A 27735-nucleotide genomic window follows, 5' to 3' on the forward strand; every position below is an offset into this window, starting at 1 on the left:
AACACTGGCTAAGACTAACTTGATCAGGTATGCATAAACTCTGCTTTGATTAAAGTTATGTAAGTACATGTCAATGATTATATTATAACTCTTGTTGTTAATGTATTATAGCAATAGTCACTATTCGTAAGTATATAAACTGTTTCAATTCACTCATTTCTGTATATCAAGTGATGTAGATCACACTTAAGATATGTCATAAATAACACTCCACATAAGTAGCCTGCTGTTCCGAGCTTTGTGTGCACATCTCCTCAAAACAAATACGATAGCCTTCACTTGGTCACGTGAACATGGCTCGACCAATGAAAAACCTTATCTGTTTCCTCCAACCTGTTACAATGTAACATCAGAGTATATTTAGCAGAGACGGGTCACTTCAATTGAAATAAATGGGAGAAACTAGAACGCTCAACCAAGGAGCTCTGAGCGCCCAACAGTCAACGGATGTAGAAAGTAAGTCCCGCCTTACAGTTAAAAGAGCCAATCACCTTTTAGATACAGACATCACCTGTCAATCAACTCTTAAACGCGCATGCGCGTTAGCTATACAAGCCAGGAAAATTGCGTTTTGTTAGCGTAATATGATGTAAAGAATCATAATTTATGATACCAGTATTGTCACATTTTACTGCTGATTTGAAATATGTTCTTTGATCGTAATCTTGACCAACCGTTTTTGAGACTTTGGTCTTTCTACATTCAGGTAGATAGGAGCTGCACTGGCATGACTGGAAATAGACTCCCGGGAGCGTTCCAAAGATGGCCGACAGTGGACTGACTTGCTAGAGAGACTTTGGTAACATCCCATTGCGCTATGAAACGGATACGAATGCACGCGACTTTGTTTGCTGTTGATTCGTGCATTCGCATTTCACCCTGATTCAAATGAAAACGAATATCTGCAGCTAACAAAATCGGGATCCAAGGACCGAGGTATGGAACAACTGGAAACATCAGCTTTAGTGTAAGCCTTTGCTTGAAGCAGAGTAGCATTACTGGTTAGCTAGCTGAGAGATGAACAGCAAGAGGTTAATCATGGGGTCTTTTAATTCATTTATTGCTGTGCTCTTTGAGACTCTTTTAATGTGCATTGTGCATGTGTTATGATGTCCGTCTTTAGGAAGAAATGTTATATAGGACTATAATCAGTTAATTGCAACGCTAGATCGACAGGTCAAAAGGGGATAACAATCTGCATCGTCGCGTGCTGTAAGTGCAATGGATGTCACACTCACAACTAGGAATGAATGTTAGAAGATTTAACTAAGATAACAATGCAAACTTTATTGGAAGCTTGTATTATACGCTATAATATTCTGTTCAGTATTTGAAAAGCTTGTCTTTGTAGAGTGTCAGTCTCCCTTTTATAACATAGTGATGTATGAGAGACAAATTGATAACTGTTTTCATGGACCATTTCTCTCATGCTTCTGATCTGATCTCCAGTTCTTTTTAGGGCTCCCGTGGGTTCCCAGTCTACAATTATTTTGCATTGACACTGCAATGCATGTATACTATTATGCATTTGAGCTGAATGAGCACTGGAACAAATGACTGTCTAATCCTTAGAACACATTTTTAGTTTAGCTTTGCCAGCTAAAAGATGCAAGATGTATCAAAACAAATGCATATTTTACTAATGTATTAACTTAATATCTAAGCTTGCAACGCTAGAACTGTGCGCCATACTGTGCTGTTTATCCTGTGCCTGAAGGATTGATATACAACCTGTACGTATTTGCTATAAAAGCATAATAAAATTGAGGACGCAAGACAAGTCCTCAATAGAATATTCTGGGTTCAATACAAGTTTGTGGCACAATGTTGATTACCCCCAAAAAGAGTTCAGACTCCTCCCACATTTTCTTAAAAAAACAAAAACAAACATGAATTCTTCTGTTAAAACTTGTGTATTATTTGTGCTGTAAAGTTGTTTTAATGATCATTTTTACGGTCGTTTTAGGGTTTATTTTTTATTTTTATTTTTGTAAAATTGGATATAACTTTACACAGGTTAGAAAGCAATTTTATCACACTAAAATGGTGTTAATATGCATATTGTTTACGTCTTGTGACTATACCTTTGAAACTGTGAGTATTTTAACATTTACGGATTGGCCCCATTCACTTCCATTGTAAGTGCTTCACTGTCACCCAGATTTTTGCTTTTTTTAAAGAAAAGGAGGGACAAGTCGAAATACATTTTTGTGGTAATCAACATTATACCACAAATGCTGTCGATTGAGCTTCACTTGTATTGAACGCAGAATATTTCTTTAAAATGGGCCTGCTTGCCAAGATATCAACAAAAAATATCCTATTCTTGGACTTGATTTGGAGTTCATGGTGTAGTCAACTCTGGATAAGCCTTATATTAATGTAAATAAACTTGACTGCTCACAAAATGGTCATTAAAAACAAATCCCATTATAGATCTCCACATTGATCAGTAGCCGAGTGAAGAAATTCTATGGCAAGTACTCGTCGGTCCCTAAAGTAGAGGGCATGTGAAGGTTCAGAGTAAAATCCAGCAACAACAGCACGATTTCTCTAAATGGTTCAGTGAGTGCTGTGATTGGCTGAGGCAACATTTGATCTCAAGCCCTGTGGTCATTTCTCAAAGGCCACACAGGCCTAACTAAACACTAAGACTTAAGACATTCAAGATGTCACATTCAGTACTGTGAGAGAAAGTCTGGTGATTAAAGCTATGATAAAATATCAGGTTACATTACAGGAACATGTGGCTCTGCCCCAAGCATTTTCTTTCAAATAGAGCACTTGCTCAGTCACAAGGACAACCTGTAATTTAATGTAAATTATTGTTTTTGCTATTACCACATAAACAGGATTGATGCTTATTATATAAATGCACTCAACAAAATAGTAGGCCTATTCCTTTTGTAATGCCATGACAGTGCTGGTCAAGTCTTAAAGGAGCTGGGCGTTTTTTGCGACATGAGCAAACGGGTTATGCGATCGGCCAAATTATCGATCACCGATCGTGTCATAGGACGTGAATATCGTCTGATACCGATCGGTGGCCGATCGATCGGAGCATCCCTACCGATAACCAAGGTGGTTGAAAATGGCAGATAATCGATTAATCGGCCAATAGTTAAAAAAAATAAAAATTTGATTTATAGAATGATGAAATATTTCTTAGTCTTTCCTTATTATGATAGGCACAGACACTGAGGCTACAAGAGTCAAAAATGAATAAAATCCCAAAAGCAGTTTAGTGTGCAACCAAAGTCCCAGTAATAACTAGAAAAATTAAGATTTGGTGTATAACGCTGGACTTTTGACTATAAACAAGCCCGAACACACCGGGGAGTTCATAGACCAACAATTAAAAATCGTGCAAACAGAAGTAGGCAAATAACAGGGTTATGATCAATGATATGGAAATAAATCTAAAAATATTTTGGCTCATAAAGCCACTTTTTTCAAATTAACATTTTTATTGATTGCTTCTCAACATGACACATAACATAGAAAAACAGTCATATACAGTCAACAATTAAACCCCATTGTTTCCCTTCCCCCCTCCCGATCCCCAACCCCACCCCGACCCCCAAGAAACATCCCTGTGGCCAAAGTCCGAGTACACACGCAGATAATTAAAAAAAAAAAAAAAAATACATATATGTATATATAATTTTATTTTATTTTAATTTTTTTTATCTGCGTGTGTACTCAGACTTTGGCCACAGGGAGGTTTGTTGGGGTCGGGGTGGGGTATATATATGTAAATAAATAAAAATAATAATCATAATAGATATTTACTTATCAATGTAATGACTCCCCTGCTCTTACATGAGCCAGCACTAAAAAATGTCCACCCCATATCTTCCCAAATTTTCAGCTTCCTGCAGGGAGAGATGTGTTTCTTGAAGAAACACTGTATGATATTTCTTACGTTTAAAAAAAGAAATAACCTTCCTTCTTTTTATGGGGTGCCCCAACCCATTCACATTCCACGTGGAGAGAGACAATCCACTCATATTAACATTTGACATTTTGACATATAAGAAAAAATAGATTGTGTGTCAAAACTAAAATTATAAAGACCACATTCCAACATTAGTGCAACAGTCAACCCCAGAACTTTCCCCAGAACCAAACAAACAGAAAAAAGAAAAACGTGCACATTAACCCCACGCACAACAGCGCCAACCGGCGTTCACCACTCTAAACTCAAACAGTCCATGTAGGCCTACGAGAGCCCCCGCGACAACTTTGCTGTCGGATTGCTCAAGTCCGGTGCTTCTATACAGAAATTTGTAAGACAGAATTACACAACAGAAGATAATAACAAACTTCAGCCCATAAATAAACAAACAAAAAAAAAACATGTACATTCATCCACTTAATTGTCTCGAAGGTGTGTTCCTCCACAAAACAAGCTCCAGCCGCTAGTGGAAACAGCACAGAAAAAAAAAAAAAAACGGGGAGTCAAACTCACTCCAGTGTCCTGCAAGAAATATTCAACAAAACCAACTCCAGCCAACAGGAGGCGTAAGCACCCAAAACGAGCAGATTTATCCACAAGCTGTCCCGAAGAAATGATTCTATACAAAACAAACTCCAGCCGCTAGGCGGAACCAGCACAAAGAGAAATGAAAAAGGCGCCCAGCTTCCTCAGGCAGTCAAGTGTATGTTCAATGAGTCAGTCCACTAGGTGGCAACATGAAAATCACCAAATGGCTTACTCACTACAATGTTTTTATAAAGGAGAGTGCTTGCTGTGGGCATGTCAATTCTCTACTTCCATCTTTAGTATCTATTCTCAGTTTGGCCGGAAACATCAGAGCATCTTCTGTTGATGTAAGAGTTTCTTGCATTCCCTGAATCGTTCACTTTTCTGTCTTGTCGAATTCGCAAAATCTGGGAACAAGAAAATGCTGTGGTTCTTCCAAGAAAGCTTTCCTTTGCTCCTCGCCTTGCGTAACACTAGATCTTTATCAGATGATCTCAGAAATTTGGCCAGAATTGATCTGGGCCTGTCTCACTCAGCCGATCTCCAAGCTGGGTCTCTGTGAGCTCGCTCGATTTCCAGTTTATGGCCTGTTATGTTGAGCAGACTTGGGAAGAGCCCATCTAGGAATTTCATCATATCTCTGCCTTCCTCATGCTCAGGAATTTCAACAATTCGGACATTCACCGATTACAATTCTCCAAATCCTCCAGTTTTTCCCATACGCATTGCAAGTCTGTCTTGGTCACTAGCGGATTAGCAGCTAATTCCCTCTCCAATGACTCCAGATAATCAATCTGTTTCTCGATGTCCGACAATCTTGTAACCAACTCCAGGGCTCAACACTAAGGATTTTTTCAGATTTTTACTGGCCCTGCCAAAATTTTCACTGGCCCCAACACAAAAATGATAAATAGTTGTTTTTACCATCATGGCTTTAAAAATGTGTCCAAAGATATTTTTTTTTTTACATATATTATGTTTTTAAGACAATGTCCCCCCAAATTGAATCACATTTATAATTTGCAAGATATGATTTATGCCTTATGTAATCCCATATAAGCGCTTTACAGATATAAATTCATAAATACATCATATTAACCTCAGCCATACTGCCATTTACACATGAGTTTTTAAGCAAAGAGTTGTGCTGTGCAGATGATGGGTTTTCGGTCACCCGTTTAGTCATGCTGTCATGCAGCTTTTGGCCATGTGTAGTGTATTCACACACAGGATCAAAGATTTAATCACTGAGTTAAAGATGTGATTATTGGCTGAATGTTATAAACATATGGATCCCTGAGAAGAGACTTGCTACCAAATTGGTTGTGATGTGTAACATACATTAGGGAGATATTAGGCCTAATCTGTGAATTAAGAATGTGTATATAACATGAAATCAGACAACCTAAAAACCAACACAGACTGATGCACAAAGCACAAATACAAAAATACCTGTACTGTCCAGAAATGAGACATGTAACAGGTGTTTTATGAGGATAATATGAAGTAGACAGTTTCAAATATTCATCTTCACCCTGCAGCTGAACAGCTCTGATAATAATAGCCTAATAGCCATAGTGATTTAGCTTTTTCTCATATCAAACGGCATTATCATGTCGAATTAATGTTTACGTTTTGAAACATCACCTAATTAAATGTATATTTACATTTTGGATATTGAGCAGCTTGTGATTTCCAGACACGTGTATAACTGGGGTTTAACAAAGTTTATTACGTCTCATTCGGCGTCTCATCTCTAAAGGCGAATTAATGAGAGAAAATGTGCTTTTTTTTTACAGTGGGAATAAAACTTGCGCTCTGTCCCTTTTACGAGAGCACGTGCATGTTAAACAGTCTACGCTGTACGGAGAGAGATGATGATGAGACATGCATGGAGAGACATGGATTTTCAGTCCTATAGAAAGAAACTGTTGATTTCTTGTGTTCCAATGTGTGGATTACTAATTTTCACCAACATGTAAAAACAAAAAATGTGGGGATTCCGCGCACTGTGAACACGGAATGTGCGGGGATACATAAAATATTGCACAAGACGTTAAATCCCACTACGAAATTCATTAAGTGGGGTTTTTTCCTGCTGTTTTCTACACATTGGTAATAGCTGCTGCTAAGACACTTGGAAAAGAGCGAGGACAGTGCTAGGAGAGTGCGCTCGGTGTCTGCACGCGACTGTGCCTTGGCGTATCCAGTATATTACGCATTTGCACGTCTTTGCGCATATACTCGCGCTCGCTCCTCGGTTAGAAGACTTCATTCACTCTGTGTAATTTTTGTGCTCTCTCGCTTGTTGTTTGCTTGCACTAATGTTATAAATGCAGCACTGGCCCGATCGGGCAAGTGACAGTTCTAGCAACTGGATCGAATCTCTCTCACACTGGCCCCGGGCCATCGGGCAGTCCTTATTGTCGAGCCCTGAACTCTCCATGGAAGTAATTGATCGACGTATTACAGCCAAATCTTCCATGTCTGCAACTTCGTCAGCATTGCCGACACATTCATCAATTCACGCCGGATTTCTTTCAGTTCACCATCCGAATTGAAGCCGGGGCTTCTGGCCTGCTGCTGCGGGGAATCAGCTTGAGCACGTAAGTGTTTTTTAATGTCTCCAGAGCCTGTGGATTTTGAATTTTTTTGACATATCGTCTTCCTAGTACAGTTAAGATTCAAGGTGTATCGAATCTCACTGGTTTATGACACAAATAGCATCAAAACTAGCAAAGTGCACAGAGCTCGCTGCTCACACGTCCGCTCCTTGCACGGTGCCACACGACTCCTCCCATTAAGCCACTTTTTGTATTAAATGATGGAATGTATTTGAATAATATTTATTATAGGCCTACATTATATTTAATATAATAATTAGAAATACTATAATTTGTATTATATATACCAAATTATCTTTATCTAAAGGGACTTTTTCAGTAAATATTGAAATACATGATTAATTGTATTAAAAGTTTGATTTGATTGAAAGCCCTAATTTTATATATATATATATATATATATATATATATATATATATATATATATATATATATATATATATACACACACACAAACTGAATGTTCAAATTTAGAAACAAGACTATACAGTATGCATATGCTGCTTTTGATAACTCTCCTCTGTTTGTTTTGCAAATGCTTTGAAAAATAAGTTCAAAGTTTAGATGAAAGTGATCACCCCCTTTGATTAAATCCAGTGGGCAGCATTCAAAGATTCACCCAGTGCTCAGACTCAAAGCATCTGTACAGGTGACAGCTGTAATATTGTTTCAAAGCATGTTCATGATTTAAATGTATTAAAAATACATTCATGTTAGGCTAATCCATAATTATTATTAATATTATTTTATTCTGGTTAAATAAGGGTTACTGAACTGAACAGAACATTATTTTTCATTGGAGGAAATTTAATTCAAATGTATGTTTTGGATGAGCTCACAACCAGCAAAGTTAAAAACTTAGCACTATGGTCCCAATAAAGTTCCCGACGTGGTCTTCTGCTCTTGTAGCCCATCCGCCTCAATATTCGATGTGTTGTGCATTCTGAGATGCTGTTCTGCTCACTACAATTATACAGAGTGGATATCTGAGTTACCATTGCCTTTCTGACAGCTTGAACCATTCTGGACATTCTCTGTTGACCTCTCTCATCAACAAGGAGTTTTCATCCACAGAACTGCCGCTCACTGGATGTTTTTTGTTTTGGGCACCATTCGGAGTAAATTCTAGAGACTGTTGTGTGTGAAAATCACAGGAGATCAGCAGTTACAGAAATACTCAAACCAGCCCATCTGGCACCAACAATCATGCTACGGTCCAAATCACTGAGATCACCTTTTTTTCCCCATTCTGATGATTGATGTGAACATTAACTGAAGCTCCTGACCCGTATCTGAATGATTTTATGCATTGCACTGCTGACACACGATTGGCTGATTAGATAATTGCATGAATATGTAGGTGTACATGTGTTCCTAATAAAATGCATAGAAAATGTTTTGTCACCAAGCTATATATGTTTTACAGTGTTTGAATGTATGTTATTTTTCCATTAGTGTTGAAGGCAGCGTTGGCAGTGTTATGCCATCTCTTGGATTTGAAATGGCAGCGATTATCACTGATAAAATGATAATCACATGAAATGTAAAGTGAATATAGGAATTAATGAAAAAAAATTATTTACAGGTGTACATAAAATGAAAAGACAAACTGGACTTTAAATATTCACACAAGACTTGTAAGAATTTGAGATAAGCTTCTGTTTTAAATCATTGTTTTGATACAGATTACAAAATCCATTCCTAATCAGATGAATAGTGCACACTGATTGACTAGTCTCAGGTTGAGTTTTTGGACAGCTTGAGTGGGGTTTCACTTTGTCTTTGTAGGATCAGTGTGTAAGGAGAAGTGTACATTACAATGCAAATGAGTCTCATGATGCCACTCCTCTGTCCTGTGTCCTCTCATTTTACTCTGTTAATTAATCATGACATATCAAATGAATGCTAAAATCATTCTAAATGAGCCTTGTCACACAAACCTTGCACAAATAGGCATTACATAAGGCACTATTCTGCTTCAGTTTCTCTTACTGTTAAATATCAATAAATTAACTAGAAAGGGAAAGTTTCTCATGACAAACTGCTTTTGTTGGTTTGACAAAGCCTTGTCTTAAAGCTTAAAAGAGTTTGAAGGTTATATAGGCTTATATAGTTGGACTGGCGTTCTGAGTAGTTACTAGGCAGTTGCTAAGGAATTTTGATTGGTTGCTAGGCAGTTGCTAAGGCATTGCTAACTGGATGCAAATGTATTCTGAGTGATTGCAGGCGGTATAGATAGACAGACTTCTGTGTGTGTGCTTCTCATCTGTGACTGCATGTCCTTTTAAATTTTCAGATGTAACAGTTATTTTCTTTCAGAGTTTAAAACTCTTGTTTCAGCGCAGTGAATGATTGAAAGGTAAATGGGTGGAGCTATGGTGCTGTCACAGTTTGGGACACATCAAGACAGTTTAGCGTTTGCACCGCAAAAACAGTTACGTCACATGCGTTTTTGACTACTTCTGTATGTAATTTTTGTGATCTGATCACAGAACTTTTTTAACCCCGTTTAGTGCAGACCACTTGTGATCGGATCACCCAAAATAGATCTTAATACCAGCTGTAAATTAGTCTAAAGCTTATCGTCGATATCGTGGATTTTTTTATCGCTACAAATATCAAGATCGTTTTATCTCCCAGCCCTACTCCTTGGGCTTTTCAGAGATACAAAATGTTTGGTCATGACTTCCTCTCATTGGTCTATAAATATGGATTGAAATGTATCACAGTTCAATTCACCGTATCAAATACAATATTAATAAAATATTATTTTTTCAATTAACAATTTTTATCATATGTATTTTATGCATCAAACGCTATATTGAAATTGTAAAACTTGTTTAGCTGGGTCTCATGAACTTATGGTAAGATGACCATAATAGCTTGCAATGTAAAATAATGAGATCTTTATAATGACAGAGCAGGCTGCATATATGAAAATACACAGAAATATATCTTATAAAATGTATATGTCAGAATTTTCAAAGCTCTAGGATTGGGCATGAATGGAATGTAATGGTGATTGAGAGATATACCTCAAAGCTTGTTGTATCATATTTGATACATGGATTTCAAAGGGGAGTTTTCAATAAAATAATGAACAAAATTTTAACCAAGCACAATATGCTTATATTCAGCAAATACTCATTTTAAAATATCAGTAACAATATAATTATTACTGTCACTTTTACATTATTAAAATAAGCCGTCATGAGTCACTTTTCATGCAAGTCCGCCACCATTTTAAATAGATCTATATAAAAATTAAAATAACCAAAAGATGGTGCCATAAACATGTGAAACTTTTATACCATAGGTTCTTTGACTCGACAGCTTGAACAGTGAGTGAAACAGGAGCTGTCAAACATTGTGTATCATATATAGGGTTAAAAAACATTTGCACTCACCTGCAGCTGACATAGAAACCAATACTGACGGCATTAAGGTAATGCACAAATATCAACTCTGAGTCTACATAAAAAGGCTATCACATTTGTATACTTTCACATGTTATGATTCAGAAAACAAGTGGTGAAAGTTGGCTTTTTATAAAAAGCGTTATGCTCATGTTCAGATATTAAAGGCAGATACTGGTCTGTTAAGCTTCCGAGTCTCTCGTACCGCTTCACATTTCCTTTCTACCAAAAACAGATCAGTATCCGTTGGTTTGCATAGCTCCAACAATAACCAAATATCAGTAAAGTAGAATTGAATAAGAATCAAAATATTACTAGTATTGCAACATGTGGCTTTGCTTGAACGCACAGAAAGACGCCATCGTGTCTCCTTATCTCATCCAACACCTCAACGACACACATCCTCAGAGCCCCCCTAAATTGCAAGATCTGGTAAAAGATTCAGAGGGAAAGTACCAATGGTAGGCAAATGTGCAAAGGAAAATCAATTTGCAATATTTGAGTACTGATTTTAATAGTCGACTAGCTGGTGCAGAATCGGTTTTCGATTAGTCGATTACTCGTGCACATCCCTACTCAGAACTGGCTGTAGGACTGTGCCAAGTTTGCCTCAAGTCACCATAAATAAGCATGCAAAATATAAACTAAGCTTTTGATTTTCACAATTCAGTGTGAAAATCCAGAAGTAATGGCTCTGTTTTTGTGCAGGATGGTTACATTCCTCTCCACTCCTTCCTGTGATTAAAGAAATGGCTATTACAGTCACAATGGTAATGTGAGTAGTCAACTGTTGACAGACGATATGTTGTGGAGCGTAAGGTTAAACTGACACATTGCAGTTTCCATAGCCTCTCTGTATATAATAGAGCCTCTAGCTTAAATAGTATATGTGGAAAATACCTCACTTAGTTGGCTGTATAGGCTACAGTGGGTGGAAAGCAGTTGTCCAATCAATAACTGACAATAATTATTCCTGTGAAAAGGGAATTCTTGATCGCCTTAACTTATTTGGGATATCTTGAGAATTTAAAGAACAGTTCACCCAAAAATAAAACTTCTGTCATCCTTTACTCACCCCGATTGTTGTTCAAAACATGTACAACACAAAAGGAAATGTTAGGCAGAATGTTTTTAATTTTGTGATCTCCTTTACAGATGTAATGTAAAATGTCTATTTTAACTCACTCTGTCTTATCTAGAGCAAATGGAAGGAAAAGGTTGCAGCCTCCTTGCTAATTATATATGCCACTTGTCCCTCTGTGACGAGGCAGTGACACTAGATCCAGCGTGTGACACAGCACCACACTTTGTACATTTTCATCCCAAGAGGGAAAATTCCCAGGCAACCAGCCTTACAACTTCCTCGTTTATGTTGTGTCTTGTCTGTTTACTCTAGCACCGTTTTTTTTTTTTTTGTCTGAGGCTCTGACACCATGTTTGCTTCCACCTTGCAGTGTCGGTGATGGCAGCAGGCGTCAGTTTGTTGAGTGATCTGCCCTATTGCAACGGCAGTTTAGCTAACAGCAGAGAGCCGATCACTGACATGGAGCCAGGTATGAAACTGCTATTTTTCTAGCTGTGTTTGACTGCTATGGTTAAATATGCAACCTTTCTATGAAAAAAGAGCGTTCTTATTGCGTGAAATCACTGGAGTCCTAGTCGTTAGTTACGTTAGAATGTAATCTTTGAATCTTATTAAAAAATTAATAATTGGGGGCCTGGGTAGCTAAGCGAGTATTGACGCTGACTACCACCACTGGAGTCGCGAGTTCGAATCCAGGGTGTGCTGAGTGACTCCAGCCAGGTCTCCTAAGCAACCAAATTGGCCCGGTTGCTAGGGAGGGTAAAGTCACATGGGGTAACCTCCTTGTGGTTGCGATTAGTGGTTCTCGCTCTCAGTGGGGCGCGTGGTAAGTTGTGCGTGGATCGCGGAGAGTAGCATGAGCCTCCACATGCTGTGAGTCTCCGCGGTGTCATGCACAGCGAGCCACGTGATAAGATGCGCAGATTGACGGTCTCAGAAGCGGAGGCAACTGAGACTTGTCCTCTGCCACCCGGATTGAGGTGAGTAACCGCGCCACCATGAGGACCTAGTAAAGTAGTGGGAATTGGGCATTCCAAATTGGGGAGAAAATATATATATATTTTTAATTTATCATTTCTGGTTTACTCTGAAACGGAAATATTTGGGCTGACAATTTAATGCATAAATTTTGTGCGATTAATTCAGTAAAAAATAACATGATGTTCCAAAAGTGTCCGTCTGACTCGTGAGTACATAGACCAGCAATAAACATAGATCAGAGGGAAGTAGGCCAATAACTGGGTAATGTAGTTCAATGATATGGAAATAAAACAAAACATTTTTTACTTTAAAGTAGGGCTGGGTATCGCCTGGCACCTAACGATATGATAAGTATTGCAGTACACGTCACGATTCGATATATAGCGATACATTACGATTTCATAATTTGATTAGATTAAGTATCAATACCAATTTCAATTCCAATTCATTTGGGTACCTTTCAGTTTTATACTGATGTCTGATGAAGAGCATGTAGCTCGAAACATCACGTTTTGTCTCTTGGTAAGTTCATTAAATTGATCTGGAAGTAACAGTGTGCCAAATTTGTTGTGTGTTCACATGATATGAATACACAAATAGTTAAATATAAATATCAGTACATGGATCTTAAGTATCGATACAATATCATGAGAAAAATGATTGCGATATATCGATATTTGATTGTATCAACACAGCCCTACTTTAAAGCCACTTTTGTATTGTCTAAATGCTTTACTCTGTGTCTGTTGTCTATATATATATATATATATATATATATATATATATATATATATATATATATATTTTAGGGCTGTCAATCGATTAAAATGTTTATGCATTACATTATTGTGGCAGAGGAGTTAAGCATTGATAAAACGATACAAAAAGTAGCTTTAGAATCCAATGTATTGTTTATTTGCATATTATTGAAGCCAATCATTGGTTCAATTTTAAAAATATTTTTTAATAGTTTAATATTTAGAAAATATTATTGGATTTGTGCTCCATCAAGCTGTGTTTTGAACGCAGAACGCATCAAGGGGTGCGTTCCATTCAGAAGTGATCATCCCTATGCCCTATTCCCTTTGAAGACTTTACCATCCACTGTGAGAGCTTTGGAGGGCTAAAAGGTCATTCGGTACTCACTTTTTAAGTCGTTTTTATTGGAAGCGATTTTACAGCTTGACTATCATGATTGTTTTCCCTTCAAAGTGCCCTTCGGAGGGTGATTAATCCCTATTTGGTACGCAGGGATTGTGTTGTGCCGTCTGCTTAAGGGTTGGCTTGTTCTTTCAGCTGAAGTTTCGCTTACTGCCCCCTGAAGAAAACAGGTGGTAATTCAAGCTAGAATTGCTCAGGAATCTTCCTTATTACAGTCAGGGGACATGATTAATTGCATTCATTTTTTTAACGTGTTATTTTTATATAATTAATTGCACTGAATTAACGCATTAAATCGACAGCCCTAATGTATGATGTATTTGAATGATCTGTATTATAATATTTATTATGTATTTTATTGATAATATTTTAATGATTATATTCTAAATTACCTTTATTTGGGGGCCTTTTTTCAGTACATTTTAATATGCAATTAATTGAGATTGACTGAGTTATTTACCCGCGACATAATGTAATTAATTCGATAAATTTGTATTATTATGTATTATGTATTAAATGAAGTTCCTATATCTGTTTTGTTAAAATGTCACTGTCATTAACTACAACATAATGTAAGTTATTTACAGTATGTAAATAGGCTTTAATTAAGAGAGAGAGAGACAGCACAGGCTTGTATAGACTGTATTAAATTGTACTACACCATTCATTATCATCTGACAAATTGTAATTTTATAGATGAATGTTTTAAAGGATGTGCATATGATTTATTTTTCTTATCAGAAAAGGTAATAACTGGTAACAAAATTAGTCCATTAAAGTGCCAAGACATTATAAAACTTTTATAATTACATTTTTTCATCTAATTTTATGACTAATTCTATCTGGATTGGCTCTTACGTCATGTATATACAGTGATAATGCATTTCTTTTCATTTCCTCTGAATTGAAATACTGTTGGTTTGGTAATAAAAGCATTTTCAATGTTGAAGTAGATGAGGAGAATACTTTACTTTCTATGTACGCTCTGAGTTACATAGAATCTTTGTATTCACCACACCAAATTGAATTCATCAGTTGAAAAAGTTTTATTCTAGCCTCATTTTGTTGAAGTGCATGCAACTACAGCTCTCTTTATCATCAATTAAATGCATCATCCTGATACTTTTACCTGAAACCACACACACACACACACACTCTTCTGCACAGCCTCCCACTGACTTCGGACTTGGTCACCATGGAGACCCTTTTCAAGTGCAACTGATGAACCCGTTGGATCGTATTGGTCGCTCATGCCTCCTTTGTGCAACCGGGTGATTGTGTGGCAATGAATCACCACACTGGGGTCAACACTTACTTTGTTGAGTCAGTAGGAGGCTGTGCTGATGGATCATTGGATCATTGGTGCTCTAGACGAAAGACATGCAGAGACGGGTTCGCTGTTTGGGAAAGAGTCGTCGACACTCGGCCTCCGGGATCTTGCTAAAGATCTTGAGGGGGAGGCATAGCTCAGCTGTGGAAGCTCTGACTTCCTTTTCGCAGAGGGTCATTGTAGCGGTTAGCATGTCCGAGGCACAAACTGACATCAAAGGATGCAGATGTAAAGTGTGATGTTTGAGTTTAAGTTACTAAGTCTGATTATTAATTTCTCAAAATCCTAATTCTTTCTTCTTTTTTTTTGGTCTTAAGTCAATGTCAGAGTCCCCACTGCAAAGTACACCAAGGTCGGTGAGACTTTGAGGCATGTCATCCCAGGACATATGCAGTGTTCCATGGCGTGTGGTGGTCGAGCATGCAAATACGAAAATCCTTCTCGCTGGAGCGACGAAGAGCAAGCTATCAAGGGATTGTACTCCTCCTGGTAAGCTTCCTCCTTCCTTGCTTTGCAGATGATACAGAGTAAACGGTGCATTGCTTGAAGTGAACATATCAGTATTTAGTCAACAGTGTTTAGAATCAATGGAGTGCACAATTCAGTTACATTGCTAGTTGATATATTTGTTTATTTATGACCATCTCCGAGTCACTTTGACACAGAAACACATGTTGTCTCAGCTTTCTATTGATACAAGTATAATGTTTCTACTCCAAACTGATGCCGATATATATAATAATTTAAATGTTGGCCAACACTTCAGTGCATTAAACTCACAATGTGTTTTTCTGGTTTAAAGTAGAAGCAGGTCGCATTTGTTTTTGTGGGTTTTTTTGTTGTAATATTTAGGGATTCATTTGTACAGTATTTTGTGCCGATACCGATAACCGATTATTTAGAACATTTACTGATACAGATACTGATAGTTCGGTGGTTCTGCTTTTTTAATGCTACTTTGTTTCAAATCCATGATAATTGATTAAACAACTTAGAAAGAAATTTAAATAACTTAATTCTCTATGTCTCTACATGTTTTCCATGTTTCAGAGAAACTGGTCTTGGTTATAAACAAAACACTGAAACAAAAAGAACATTATTAACTCAAATTAACTGAATTCTGAATAGTGTCTTGTCACATAAAATTGGTAAAAACATTTTTATATGTTCTTCACTTACATCAACTGAATTTTGAATGATGAAGCTTGTTTTTTTTAGCTAAATTAGCCTCCACTTTAGCTTTAGTAAACTCCTTTCAAGGTCATATTCCTTGCTGTGTCGTAGCTTTAAGGCAAGTAATTAGTTGTTCAAATTAGTTGTGTTAAAAGTTTTAACGGTAGTTCCACTTCTTAAAATTCTAGCAGTTCAAAGCTTAAAAACTACAAATCTGCTGTCATTGTCACCAAATTCTAAGATACATTGTGCCCTATTTTAAGAGCTCTAGTGCTTAGCGCAGCATTGTGCTTTAAGTCATAAGCGCAAAGTCAATGGGCATGGCCATGAAGTTTCGGTATTTTTATGCAAGCATGTGCTAAGTCTAGGCGCAATTGGGTTTGGCAAAATTCAACATGTGAAGCACTAATGAGCTGGGTCAAGTGCAATTAAATTCTGTGGTTTTGCTCCAGTAATTGCTTAACTTGTTTTTCGCCATGAAAATAGCCCTGGAAGCTGGCAAAATCGCATTAAAACAGCCTTGCGTTGCCGTCTTCTAGAGGAGAAGGACACCAGGCTTATGTGAATATCAAGTTATAGAGAAACACTGGACATATTTGACTTCTCTCTATCAGCAAAACGCTTTTGTTCTATGAAAAATAAGAGGAAAATAGTCATAAAAATAAAGAGCCAAGGAAATTAGACAAGGTGAGAAATTATATGACATAACTTAACGAATTGTTATTTTAATATTTATTTATAGACGAAAAGATATATGGCAAATTGCAGTTTAGTTGATTTGTTTTGCTCCCATTGCTGATTTTTTATTTTTTTTTAAATTAGATGCTAATTCCATGATGGCCATTTTTTTTATTTTTATGGAAAAGCAGCTATAATGAACAAATGTTTGTCATTAATTTGACTTGATTGTGTCAATATTAACCTATATCGCATTATTATGCATAGTCCAATGCATTTACAGTGCAAAATAAACACCGAAATGTGATGACCGGATTTTTTCCAATTTGTCCGGCAAACTTTATCATTCCCGGACATGCTGGCCAGTACCAGAATTTCTTAGCAGAAACTTTGATATAGATAGTTTAACTCAAATCTAATACATTTTTGTTTGATAAAATGGCTATTGTCATGGACATAATTTGATGTTTCACTGTATTTTCAGAGTTTGGACATGAACTTTATTACCACATGCTGGTGAAATCTCTAAAGTGCAAATGTAGGAACTAAACTTAAAAATTTGCGCTTTGCGCTGAAAACAGAGGTGGTTTTGAAACATCTTAGCACAACAATCTATTTCTCAGGCAAATTGCACTTTGTGGCACTTCAATACAATACACCCACAATTTGCGCACATACACCCACAGATAGCGCAAACACTACCACCCACGCCCACTTGCGTTTTGCGCTGGCACGAAAATTGCACTTAGAATTAGCGCTCTCACAAAAATTGGATAAGATGCAGCGCACGGTCGTTGCATTCAAGAAAATAAGGCCCATTTTCTTTTATCCCACTGAGTTGTAGAGTTAATGTCCGACAGGTTTTTCTGCCCCCTTTCGAAAAATAATAATCTGCCCTGATCTTCGGCTGTTTTTAAACAATCGGCCGATGTCCTATAGCGCAGATAATTGCTTTCATCGGCTGAGACCGATGTTTGGCTGATATATCGGTGCATTTCTAGTAATATTCAATGTTATTCAGTCTGATATTTTGTTGATGTCTAACCCATACTTTGTTTGCAGGATAACAGATCACCTGTTAGCCATGGCAAGGCCTTCGACTGAAATCATTGAAAAGTTCAAAATCATTGAACAATTCCAAGCGTATGTTGAAGTCAGTTGCATGCTACCAGTAATTGATTCCCAAACTGCATCACAGACAGTTTTGCTGACACTTTATTTTACTTCCTTTCAGGTGTGGCTTAAAGACAGTTATCAACCTGCAGCGACCAGGTGAGCATGCCAGCTGCGGCAGCACTCTGGAGCCAGAGAGTGGTTTTACCTATCGCCCAGAGGTTTTCATGGAGGCAGGGAGTAAGTACCCACAGACACACAAACATACACCTATTCCCCTTCAGTAATTCTGCTCGTTATATCTCATACTGATGGAATAAGGTTAGGTTAATCCTGAAGACTATTATGACATCAATTGTTAAAGTTTGTTTGACAAGTAAAAGAACCTTTTACTGTAAGCAGTATTTGCTTTCTAAACATGCAGTAATTGTGCTTGGCAGGAGCTGTTCAGCCTTCATTCAGATTTTTAGTCTTAGGGGGGATTGGCAACCTTTAACAAGCTCTCCTGAGAGTGTTGCTTTGCTTATAGCCAGTAACTTCTGGGAAACTATGCACGTCACAATTTTCCACAGAATGCAGCATGTCGTAGCATGCATTATATGTCTCTCGAATTAAGGAAGAGTCGGCCCTGATAGTTGTTCTCTGTGTGTTAGACAATTTATCATGTTATTCCAATTATACTGAAAGAACTAGAGTTTGATTTTACATAAAAATGTCCCAGTGCTAAAAACAAACATACAACATTATACAGTGGCTCCAAAAATTATTTGAACACTTATGCCACACTAAAAATGTATTAATTTTATTGCATTCGATAACAAAATATAAAACCAAGTTGCATCTGCAAGCAAATGCTGCCAGAGCTTTTATCAGAATTAACTTTTTTTGCAATGACTTTTTAACGAACTGGTGCCAGGGTGATTTTTAGCGCACGTATTAAGTCAGTTCCCTCCTCAAGTTCACGTAGGTGTCCTAGCAGAGTAACCATTTTCCACTATTGTTTGACAACCATGTTTTGCTTTAAAAGCTAGCTTGAGCTATTTTTCTTTAAAATAAATGCCACTTGGTTTGATATTTTGCCATCTAATGCAATGGCATTCATACACTCATGAGCCAAAACATTATGACCACCTGCCTATTATGCAGTTGGTCCTCAGTGTACCGCCAAAACAGCGGAGACCCGCCGAGACATGAACTCTACAAGACCCCTGACGGTGTCCTGTGGTATCTGGCACTAGGACATTAGCAGCAGGTCCTTCAAGTCCTGTAAGTTGCGAGGTGGAGCCACCGTGGATTGGACTTGTTGGTCCAGCACATCCAACAGATGCTCAATCGGATTGAGATCTGGGGAATTTGAAGGCCAGGGCAACATCTTGAACTCTTCATCATGTTCCTCAAACCATTCCCGAACAATGCGTGCAGTGTGGCAGGGTGCATTATCCTGCTGAAAGAGGCCACTGCCATCAGGGAATACCATTGCCATGAAGGGGTGTACCTGGTCTGCAACAATGTTTAAGCAAGTGGCATGTGTCAAATTTACATCCACATGAATGTTTCCCAGCAGAACATTGCCCAGAGCATCACACTCAGTGGCGATTTCTCAGGGCCAGCAAAGCCTTCTCTGCTGGCGTAACATGCCTAATAAATAAATAATTTTTTCATTCTTTCATTCTCATTGACCTTTTTGCCTATGTATTTTCAGTCGCTCTCCACTCCTAATTAATCTACAAACGAATAGCAAAAAACAAAAACATTTATCCAATCAGAATTTATTCCTCGATGCTTACAAGTAAAGTGTGACAACTGTTTCACAAATCACATGCCCAAAGCTGAGCTCGTTAGTTGAAGCAGCGCGTGAGTCTGAGCTTCACCCCGTCAGGCCTTCAGAATTTCCGCAGAATCCCTCAACAGTTTTAGTGAATAGGCATTTAAAGTCAGATTGTCAGATTCATCAGCCAATCAGATTGTTTTATTTGTTCTTGTGGGTGTGGTCTTTAGGATATGTCCCAGTCCAGGCCTTCTAGCTGGCCTTGAGTGACGCAATCACGCTTTAAATGATGTACGTAATTTGAAAGCGAAGAGCGCGAGATCTTGCTGACGAGTCGGCTGTCATCACTGCTGGTATTGCCGTTGAGAAAGAGATCCTTATGGATTTAAAAACCTGAGATGTTCTGCATGATCATGCGATTGATTAAACAGGAAAGGAGGACTGATTTTCACTTCAAGCAAATTGGTAAGTGCTGTTTGCATTGTTATAGCAACAGTTCAGGAGTTTTCTACGTGTAAATTAGGCTGCTTGAGCATTCAGTGTCAGATCAAGTTTTGAAAAGTAGTTGTGTACCCTGACGGAACAAAATTAATTGCAAGCAAAATTTTAATTGCAAATATTATTAGAGAGGTTTTTCTTGGTATTAAGCCTCCTTGGTTCTGGCTTTCATGCGTAGACGTGTTTTTAAAATTTCAATTGGTATTATTACCAATGTATGCCACATAGTGTATGATAGGCATACGGTGTCTTATTCATTGTTAAACTGTGTTTCCTTAATGGCATGAATCGCACTGAAGGCCTAGACTTAAAATGCACAAGCCGCGGCTGATCACACTCCATCCTCGATGTAAAAGAAAACGGGACTCATTGGACCAGACGACCTTCTTCCACTGCTCCAAGGTCCTGTTTTGATGCTCACGTGCCCATTGTAGGCGCTTTCGATGGTGAACAGGGGTAATCATGGGCACTCTGACTGGTCTGCGGCTATGCAGCCCCATACGCAGCAGGGTGCGATGCAGTGTGTGTTGTGACACATTCCTCCTGTAACCATTATTAAAATTTTCTGTGACTTGTGCCACAGCAGACCTTCTGTCGGTTCGGACCATACGGGATAGCCTTCGTTGCCCTTGTGCATCGATGAGCCTTGGGCGCCCAACACCCTGTCGCCGGTTTGTGGTTCGTACCTCTTTGAACCACTGTCGGTAGGTACTCACCACTGCTGACCGGGAGCACCCCACAAGCCTTGCTGTTTCAGAGATGCTCAACCCAGTCGTCTGGCCCTTTTTTGGCCCTTGTCAAAGTCACTCAGGTCTTTACTCCTGCACATTTCTCCTGCATTCAACATGTTGACTACGAGAACTGATTGTCCGCTTCCCATCTAATCTACCCAGACCTTGACATGTGGCCATGTTAGGAGATGCTCAATGTTATTCGCTTCACCTGTGAGTGATCATAATGTTTGGGCTCATCGGTGTACATTTGTTTGGCCAACATATCCAAAGACTGTAGGAGACACCGTATGTGACGAAGTTGAATGTCATTACTTGCAGTTTTTATTTGGCCTGTTATACATCTTAAGAGATTGGGATTTCACATTTTTCAGTCTATTTTTACAACTTTGGCTGGAAGGACTATGGAGTGGCATCCTTGACTAATATCCTTGACATGGTGAAAGTTATGTCATTTGCCATGCAAGAGGGAACAATTGCTGTCCACTGCCATGCTGGACTTGGTAGGACAGGTCAGTATCTTGATTTTTGATTCTGCATCTTGAAGTTTGATGTTTTAACTTAAGAATTTCAAAAGATGATGGTGTTTTTTGGATCCATTTTGATAAATTTTTCTGCATTGAAATTAAGCAATACCATGCTGTTGTCCTACAACTGAATCACTGCCGTACTGTTAGTCAGACCAGCAGCATGATTGTGAGTGTGATATTGCTTTTATGCAACAGTTTAACAAACAAATAAAATTGAATAACTTGCGTTTCAGACAAAAATTTGCCAGTTCTTACATATGTTCTCCGACAGCGAAAACAGTTCTAAAAGAAGACAAAGCATCAAACACATACAGTATCTTTTATGAACAAATCTGTATGTTTGAATGAATTTTTTAAGTAAACAAATCGTTCACGCTCTCTTAACAAATGTTTTTTAAACGAATCAGTTGAGTCAGTGATTCAGTAACTCACTCGTAATATAAAATGCGTTAAGATGTAATCTGCAGAAATGGTCACTGAACAAATCAAACCAAACCAAAATTAATGCTGAATCAAAATCCCCACCACTGTTTGTAAAGCGGTGAACACAGATGTGCAGAGTGCCCGTTCCAGTGCTGTTATACTAAAAAGCAGTACTCTTGGAACACTGTTTGTTCAAAATTCGAGGACCAGAACTAAATGTTGTGTAAGTTCACTTTGAGACAGTGTAGCATAAAATGTAGTCTGATTACCCTTCATGCATCAATACATTTGTCTTCTCATAGGTGTCTTAATCGCATGCTTCTTAGTATTCACATCCCGGATGAGCGCAGATCAGGCCATTTTGTTCGTCAGAGCTAAACGGCCAAATTCCATCCAGACTCGCGGTCAACTGTTGTGTGTACGAGAATTCGCCCAGTTCCTTGTGCCACTGCGGAGTGTGTTTTCGTGTGCCGAGCCCAAAGCTCATGCGGTCACGTTGTCACAGTTCCTGACTCGTCAGCGCCATCTGCTGCATGGCTATGAAGCGCGACAAATGAAGAACATGCCAAAGATCGTAAACCTGGTCTGCAGGCTCCTATTAGACATAGCAGAGAATCAGCAATCAGTGGAAGAGCAGGTATTGGATATCCCAGACCTCACGGAAGAAGTGAAGAAGACGGTCTCCTTGCAAGCCATCCAACAGTTAGGGAAGGAGATGAGGGTGAAAGGGATTCCCATATCCTCACCTCGCTCCCATGAACAACCCAGCGCTCCTATTGAAGTACAGTGTGACCCACCTCATGACCGCCCACTCTGTAGCGACCAGGAGTTTGACGTGCTTTGGAGATGGCCGACTGTAGACAACACCTACAATTCTCAACTCATCTTAAGAAAATATCTTTGCTATAGTGACTCTGCCTTGCACAGACTGGACGCCAGAATGCAGGAACTGCAAAGTCCCCAGAATGCTCTTGGCAGCAAATCTGGTTTATACTTTTCCGAACACTACACCTCACAGAGCAGATTAGCTGCACAAACCCCTGATCTTCATCTGTCTGTATCCCCTTTGACATCTGAAAGCAACAGCAGTCCCAAACATGGCTCTTTAACAGGTTCCTGTAGCTCCCTGGAACAATCCAAAAAAGGTCAAGGACAAATGCCTAGCTCTCCTGTCTCCACACAACGGGTACCCCTGAAGGAGGCAAAGCGTAGCATGTCCTATGGATTTCTTGGGAGGACCAGTGTGAACAGCAGTTTAATGCTTGTTGTAGGGACCACAGAACATGCTGGAAATGTTCAAATGTGTAAAGACAGCAAAAATCACCTCAGCCGTGATGAAACAGTACCCTCTGATGGATTTCAGATTGAGCTCACACCTGAGACTCGCCATCTGTTTGTGGCCAAAGCTCTCACAATGGACACTGATGAAGATGAAGTTAAGAATGTTGTCTCATTGTGGCAGGTAGGAGCAGTACTGTAATTTTTGACGTCCAATGAGCAAAATGCTGTATGCAGTACATTTTATTTAAAAATTAATTAGATGGGGGCCTGGGTAGCTCATTGGTAAAATACACTGGCTACCACCCCTGGAGTTCGCTAGTTCGAATCCCAGGGCGTGCTGAGTGACTTCAGCCAGGTCTCCTAAGCAACCAAATTGGCCCGGTTGCTAGGGAGGGTAGAGTCACATGGGGTAACCTCCTCGTGATCGCTATAATGTGGTTCGTTCTCAGTGGGGTGCATGGTGAATTGAGCGTGGTTGCTGCGGTGGATGGCATGAAGCCTCCACACGCGCTATGTCTCCGTGACAACGCGCTCAACAAGCCACATGATAAGATGCGCGAGTTGACGGTCTCAGACACGCAACCACAAGGACTTAAAAGCGCATTGGGAATTGGGCATTCCAAATTGGGAGAAAAAACAAAACAAAAAAAAAACAGTGAATTGGTAACACTTTACAATAAGATTTCATTTCTTAACATTAGTTAACAACCTTATTGAAAATGAATTAACAATGAACAATAATTTTGCTGCATTTATTAATCTTAATAATTGTTAATTTCAATGAAATTAATAAATGTTAATTTCAACATACAGTAATACATTTTTAAAATCAAAGGATATATTAGTAATGCACTACGAACTAATATGAACTAACAATGAATGATTTTATATTTATTAACTAACATTAACAAAGAATAATAAATTATGTAAAAAATATATTGTTCATTGTTTGTTCATGATACTTAATGCATTAAATAATGTCAACCATGGAACCTTATTGTAAAGTGTTACCGATTATTTGAACCTCTTGGAATTATTGATAGTCAGTAAGTTACAAAATACAAAGTTTAAAGTTGATGTGTGTAATTTCTTTATGTTAAAATTAGAACTGTCAGTAGATAAAATGTTTATTGAATTAATTAAACGACATGCCGATTAATTAATCGCAGATATACAATATATATATATTTGTAGAGAAAGCCCCCAAATAATAATTAAATATACCTGTATAATGATTTAATAATAATTCAATAATATAACAATATACACTCACTGAGCACTTTATTAGGAACATTATGGTCCTGATAAAGTGCCTGATGTGTTCTTCTGCTGTTGTAGCCAATCTGCCTCAAGATTTTGCTGTAGGTCCATTCTAATTTCTGGACACCATTCACTTGCATTGTATGGACCTACAGAGCTGAGATATTTTTCTAAAAATCTTCATTTGTGTTCAGCAGAAGAAAGAAAGTCACACTGATTTGGGATGGCATGAGGGTGAATAAATAATGAGATAGTTTTAATTTTTGGGTGAACTTTACCCAGCCTGACACAGCAACATTGACTCGACCAATGGTGTGAGTTTGCGGCTGGCCTGTCTGTTTGTTAAACCATTTGAAAACAGTGGTTATTTTTGCAATTCCATTTGGTGAGGCTAGTGGCTCAGAAATTAAATACTTCTGCTAAAATTCATATAGAATGTTATGCTTTTAATTTGCTACAAAACCTCAGATATTTACTGGATAACCTCCTGTAATAAACACATGACTGTTTTTGCATCTCAGACAGAGCTGAACTCCCGTGAAGGTGCATGGGAGAGATTGTGCACAGAGAGAGATGCTGTGGTGCTCTCCACACTCATGTGGTCTTGGCTAGAACAACTGAAGGAGCCAGTCATCACAAAAAAGGATGTGGAGACTTTGGCTGAAGACAGATTCAGTCCCCAACATGCTCTGAATTCACTGGACAAGGTACCAAGCTACAGTCAAAACTGTGTCTTAAAGAGTACTTTACATTACAAATGCAAAATGATTAGACAGTGTATTTAATGGATAATATGCAGTATACACTGAAACATCTGTCTTTGTGAATGATTGTGTCTTATGTTTTTTAGGGACAAAAGCAAACCCTTCTTTGTGTTCTTGACTGTGCCGCTCATTTGCTTAAAGTGCCAGAGGAGGTTGAAAATGCCTTTCTTGAGCGTACAATCAAAGCATTTACTGGGGTAGGTCATGGCAACAAAAAAGGCATGTTTCAGACTAAAGCAGGGATACTCAAATTTCCTAGCTCAGGAATCACTTTTAGAAAATGTGGGGAGACCAAAGGGGCCAATGAACAAAAAAGACCTGGTAATACTTGATTTTCATTTGATTTTATAATGTGTAGTAACCCTCCCATTAAAAGCTTCCTTGATTATAATGGGATAACATCTAGGGCAAATTCCAAATGGTATTTTTGTCACCTGGAAAGGCACTGCGGAAAGGAGAACCAAACAAAATTGAGCAATACAATCTCTTGACAGAAGACCCCTCTACAAGCTTGTTGACGAAGTGTATGTACAATGGTCAATTTGAAGAAGTAATTTTGCCATCTATGATCACATGTTCCTGGGTTGTGCATCCTCACAGACTGATCTCATTGTGAATCGGCAACAGTCAGGTTGAAAGTTCTCTTGCTGAAATTGGTCTGCGCTCACCAAAATTTGAAACACTGCCCCCATTGGACGAAGCTGGAAGTGTTGTTGAACTTATGGGCACTTGCAGTTTGGGGGTAAAATGACCACAGAGTGGCACCAAAAGCGAGTTGTTTTGAGTTAAATTATATATTGCGGTCAATATACATAGGGCTACACTTTGAGTATCCCTGTACTAAATGTATAAAGCAGAATTAAACCAAAACTGATTCTGATCATCTGTTTTATCTTATCCAGATTGCCTCTGATTCAGAGAATGGGCAGTTAATCTATAAGACTCTAAAAGAAGTGATGATGCCAGTTCTCAATGATATGAGGGCAAAAGCATTGGAAGAGCTGGAACTGACCTGTCACGGTTCCCACATACCATGATCAATTTACTGGAAACCTCTGGACTGAATTTTGAAGGACAAAATACAAAAAGAAAGGGAAAAGGAAGAAATATACAAATAAAAGTCATAGCTTAACAGGTTTAGTAGTTTTTTTTTAATGATTGTTTCTTTTTTTCAGGGCTATCTTGGTCCTGATTGCCTATTTAAATCATGTATTTTAACATGTCTTTAATATTGGTTAATACAGGTTGCACTTGCCACAGTTGTTATTTTTATTTTTACTTATTTTTTATAGAAAACATATTTACTGCCATACATGTGTGTGCCACACGGTTCTGTTAGGCTATTTTTCTAATTTGTACTTAATATTTTATTTGTGTTTTTGGTACACACAATATTTATTAGTCAACTAATGAAACTATTTATTGAAAAGTATATAATTTATTTATTATTGCTTTCGTTTGGTTCAGATGAGTAGAGGTTTCTCATGAAATATACAGTAAATTCTGTCTTATAATTCTGTTTGAATAGAAAGGTAGATTGTTAAATGTGTACATTTGTTTTGACCAACCAAATAATATCACTGTGCAACAAGTCTCATTTTATGAAATTTTTTTTGAATGCTTTATTGAATTAAGCAAATTGCCAGATTTGCTTGTTCTTTCCTTTGCTATTTAAAAGATGCAGTAGAGGAAAATGGAATGCTTTCTTTCATAATGCAATGCAGTTTACATTAGATATAGCGCAGCATGACCTTGATCACAATTTTGAAAATTAAACTTTGAGAATGTATTGTTACAATTCCAGCTTAACAAAGGCTTTTGCAAAATGCTCTCTGCCTTTTATTATAATTATTTGTAACTAAGCTCATTCATTAAATAAACTTAGAAGAAAAAAATTAGGTCGATGTATGGATGAAGGTGTTTAAATGTGATGTGGTGTTTTAATACTGTATATAACACTGTAGTGTTTAGAAATTGAACATTTGACCTCATTTGTCAACTAAAGTGCTCACATTGTCTTTGTAAGTAAATATACTGGAGCCAACAGAATATATGTTTATTCATGTCTGTAGAATATGTTTTCATGTTTTCTGATTTCTGTAGACTGATTACTGTGGATTTTCAAAAGCACTATATATTTTTTATTTATTAAATATTCATTTGAATCTTAAAACAAACAAACAAACAAAAAAACATTCTGCAACATTTTATCTTTTTGCATACTTTCTTATTAACATACTTTTTCACATTTGCTTCCAAGTTTCATTAAACATCTTGTATATTTGCAACTCTGTGTTCCTGATTATTATTTCTTAAATAAAATTTGGCCCTTGGAAGAGTTTAACCATAGGAGGGGAGTTAATGGTGTAAAGTTGATAGTTCTATTGAAGTGTTACCAATTGCAGCTTTGAATAAAGCAAGATTACATATCAAG

At 37.9% G+C, this 27735-nt stretch overlaps 2 protein-coding genes across 5 annotated transcripts in view; one reads left to right on the forward strand and one right to left on the reverse strand.

Annotated features, from left to right (window-relative positions):
* The window catches only part of LOC127426234 (homeobox protein BarH-like 1), a 48989-nt gene that overhangs the window by 5221 nt on the left and 16033 nt on the right, over positions 1-27735 (reverse strand). The window lies entirely within an intron of this gene.
* Positions 804-27597, forward strand: LOC127426187 (protein tyrosine phosphatase domain-containing protein 1-like). Of its 4 annotated transcripts, none has more exons than XM_051672823.1 (10): positions 804-936; positions 11981-12079; positions 15400-15571; positions 17996-18076; positions 18168-18286; positions 21418-21555; positions 22299-23458; positions 25059-25244; positions 25388-25498; positions 26204-27597. In XM_051672823.1, the coding sequence occupies exons 2-10, from the start codon at positions 11989-11991 to the stop codon at positions 26336-26338; spliced, it is 2193 nt and encodes a 730-aa protein (XP_051528783.1). In that variant the 5' UTR covers positions 804-936; positions 11981-11988; the 3' UTR covers positions 26339-27597. The 4 variants fall into 4 exon arrangements, with proteins under 4 accessions (XP_051528783.1, XP_051528785.1, XP_051528786.1 ...); XM_051672824.1 differs by having other exon boundaries at positions 817-967; XM_051672825.1 differs by lacking the exon at positions 21418-21555.

Source organism: Myxocyprinus asiaticus, chromosome 35, assembly GCF_019703515.2.
Source record: "Myxocyprinus asiaticus isolate MX2 ecotype Aquarium Trade chromosome 35, UBuf_Myxa_2, whole genome shotgun sequence".
NCBI classification, from domain to species: Eukaryota; Metazoa; Chordata; class Actinopteri; order Cypriniformes; family Catostomidae; genus Myxocyprinus; species Myxocyprinus asiaticus.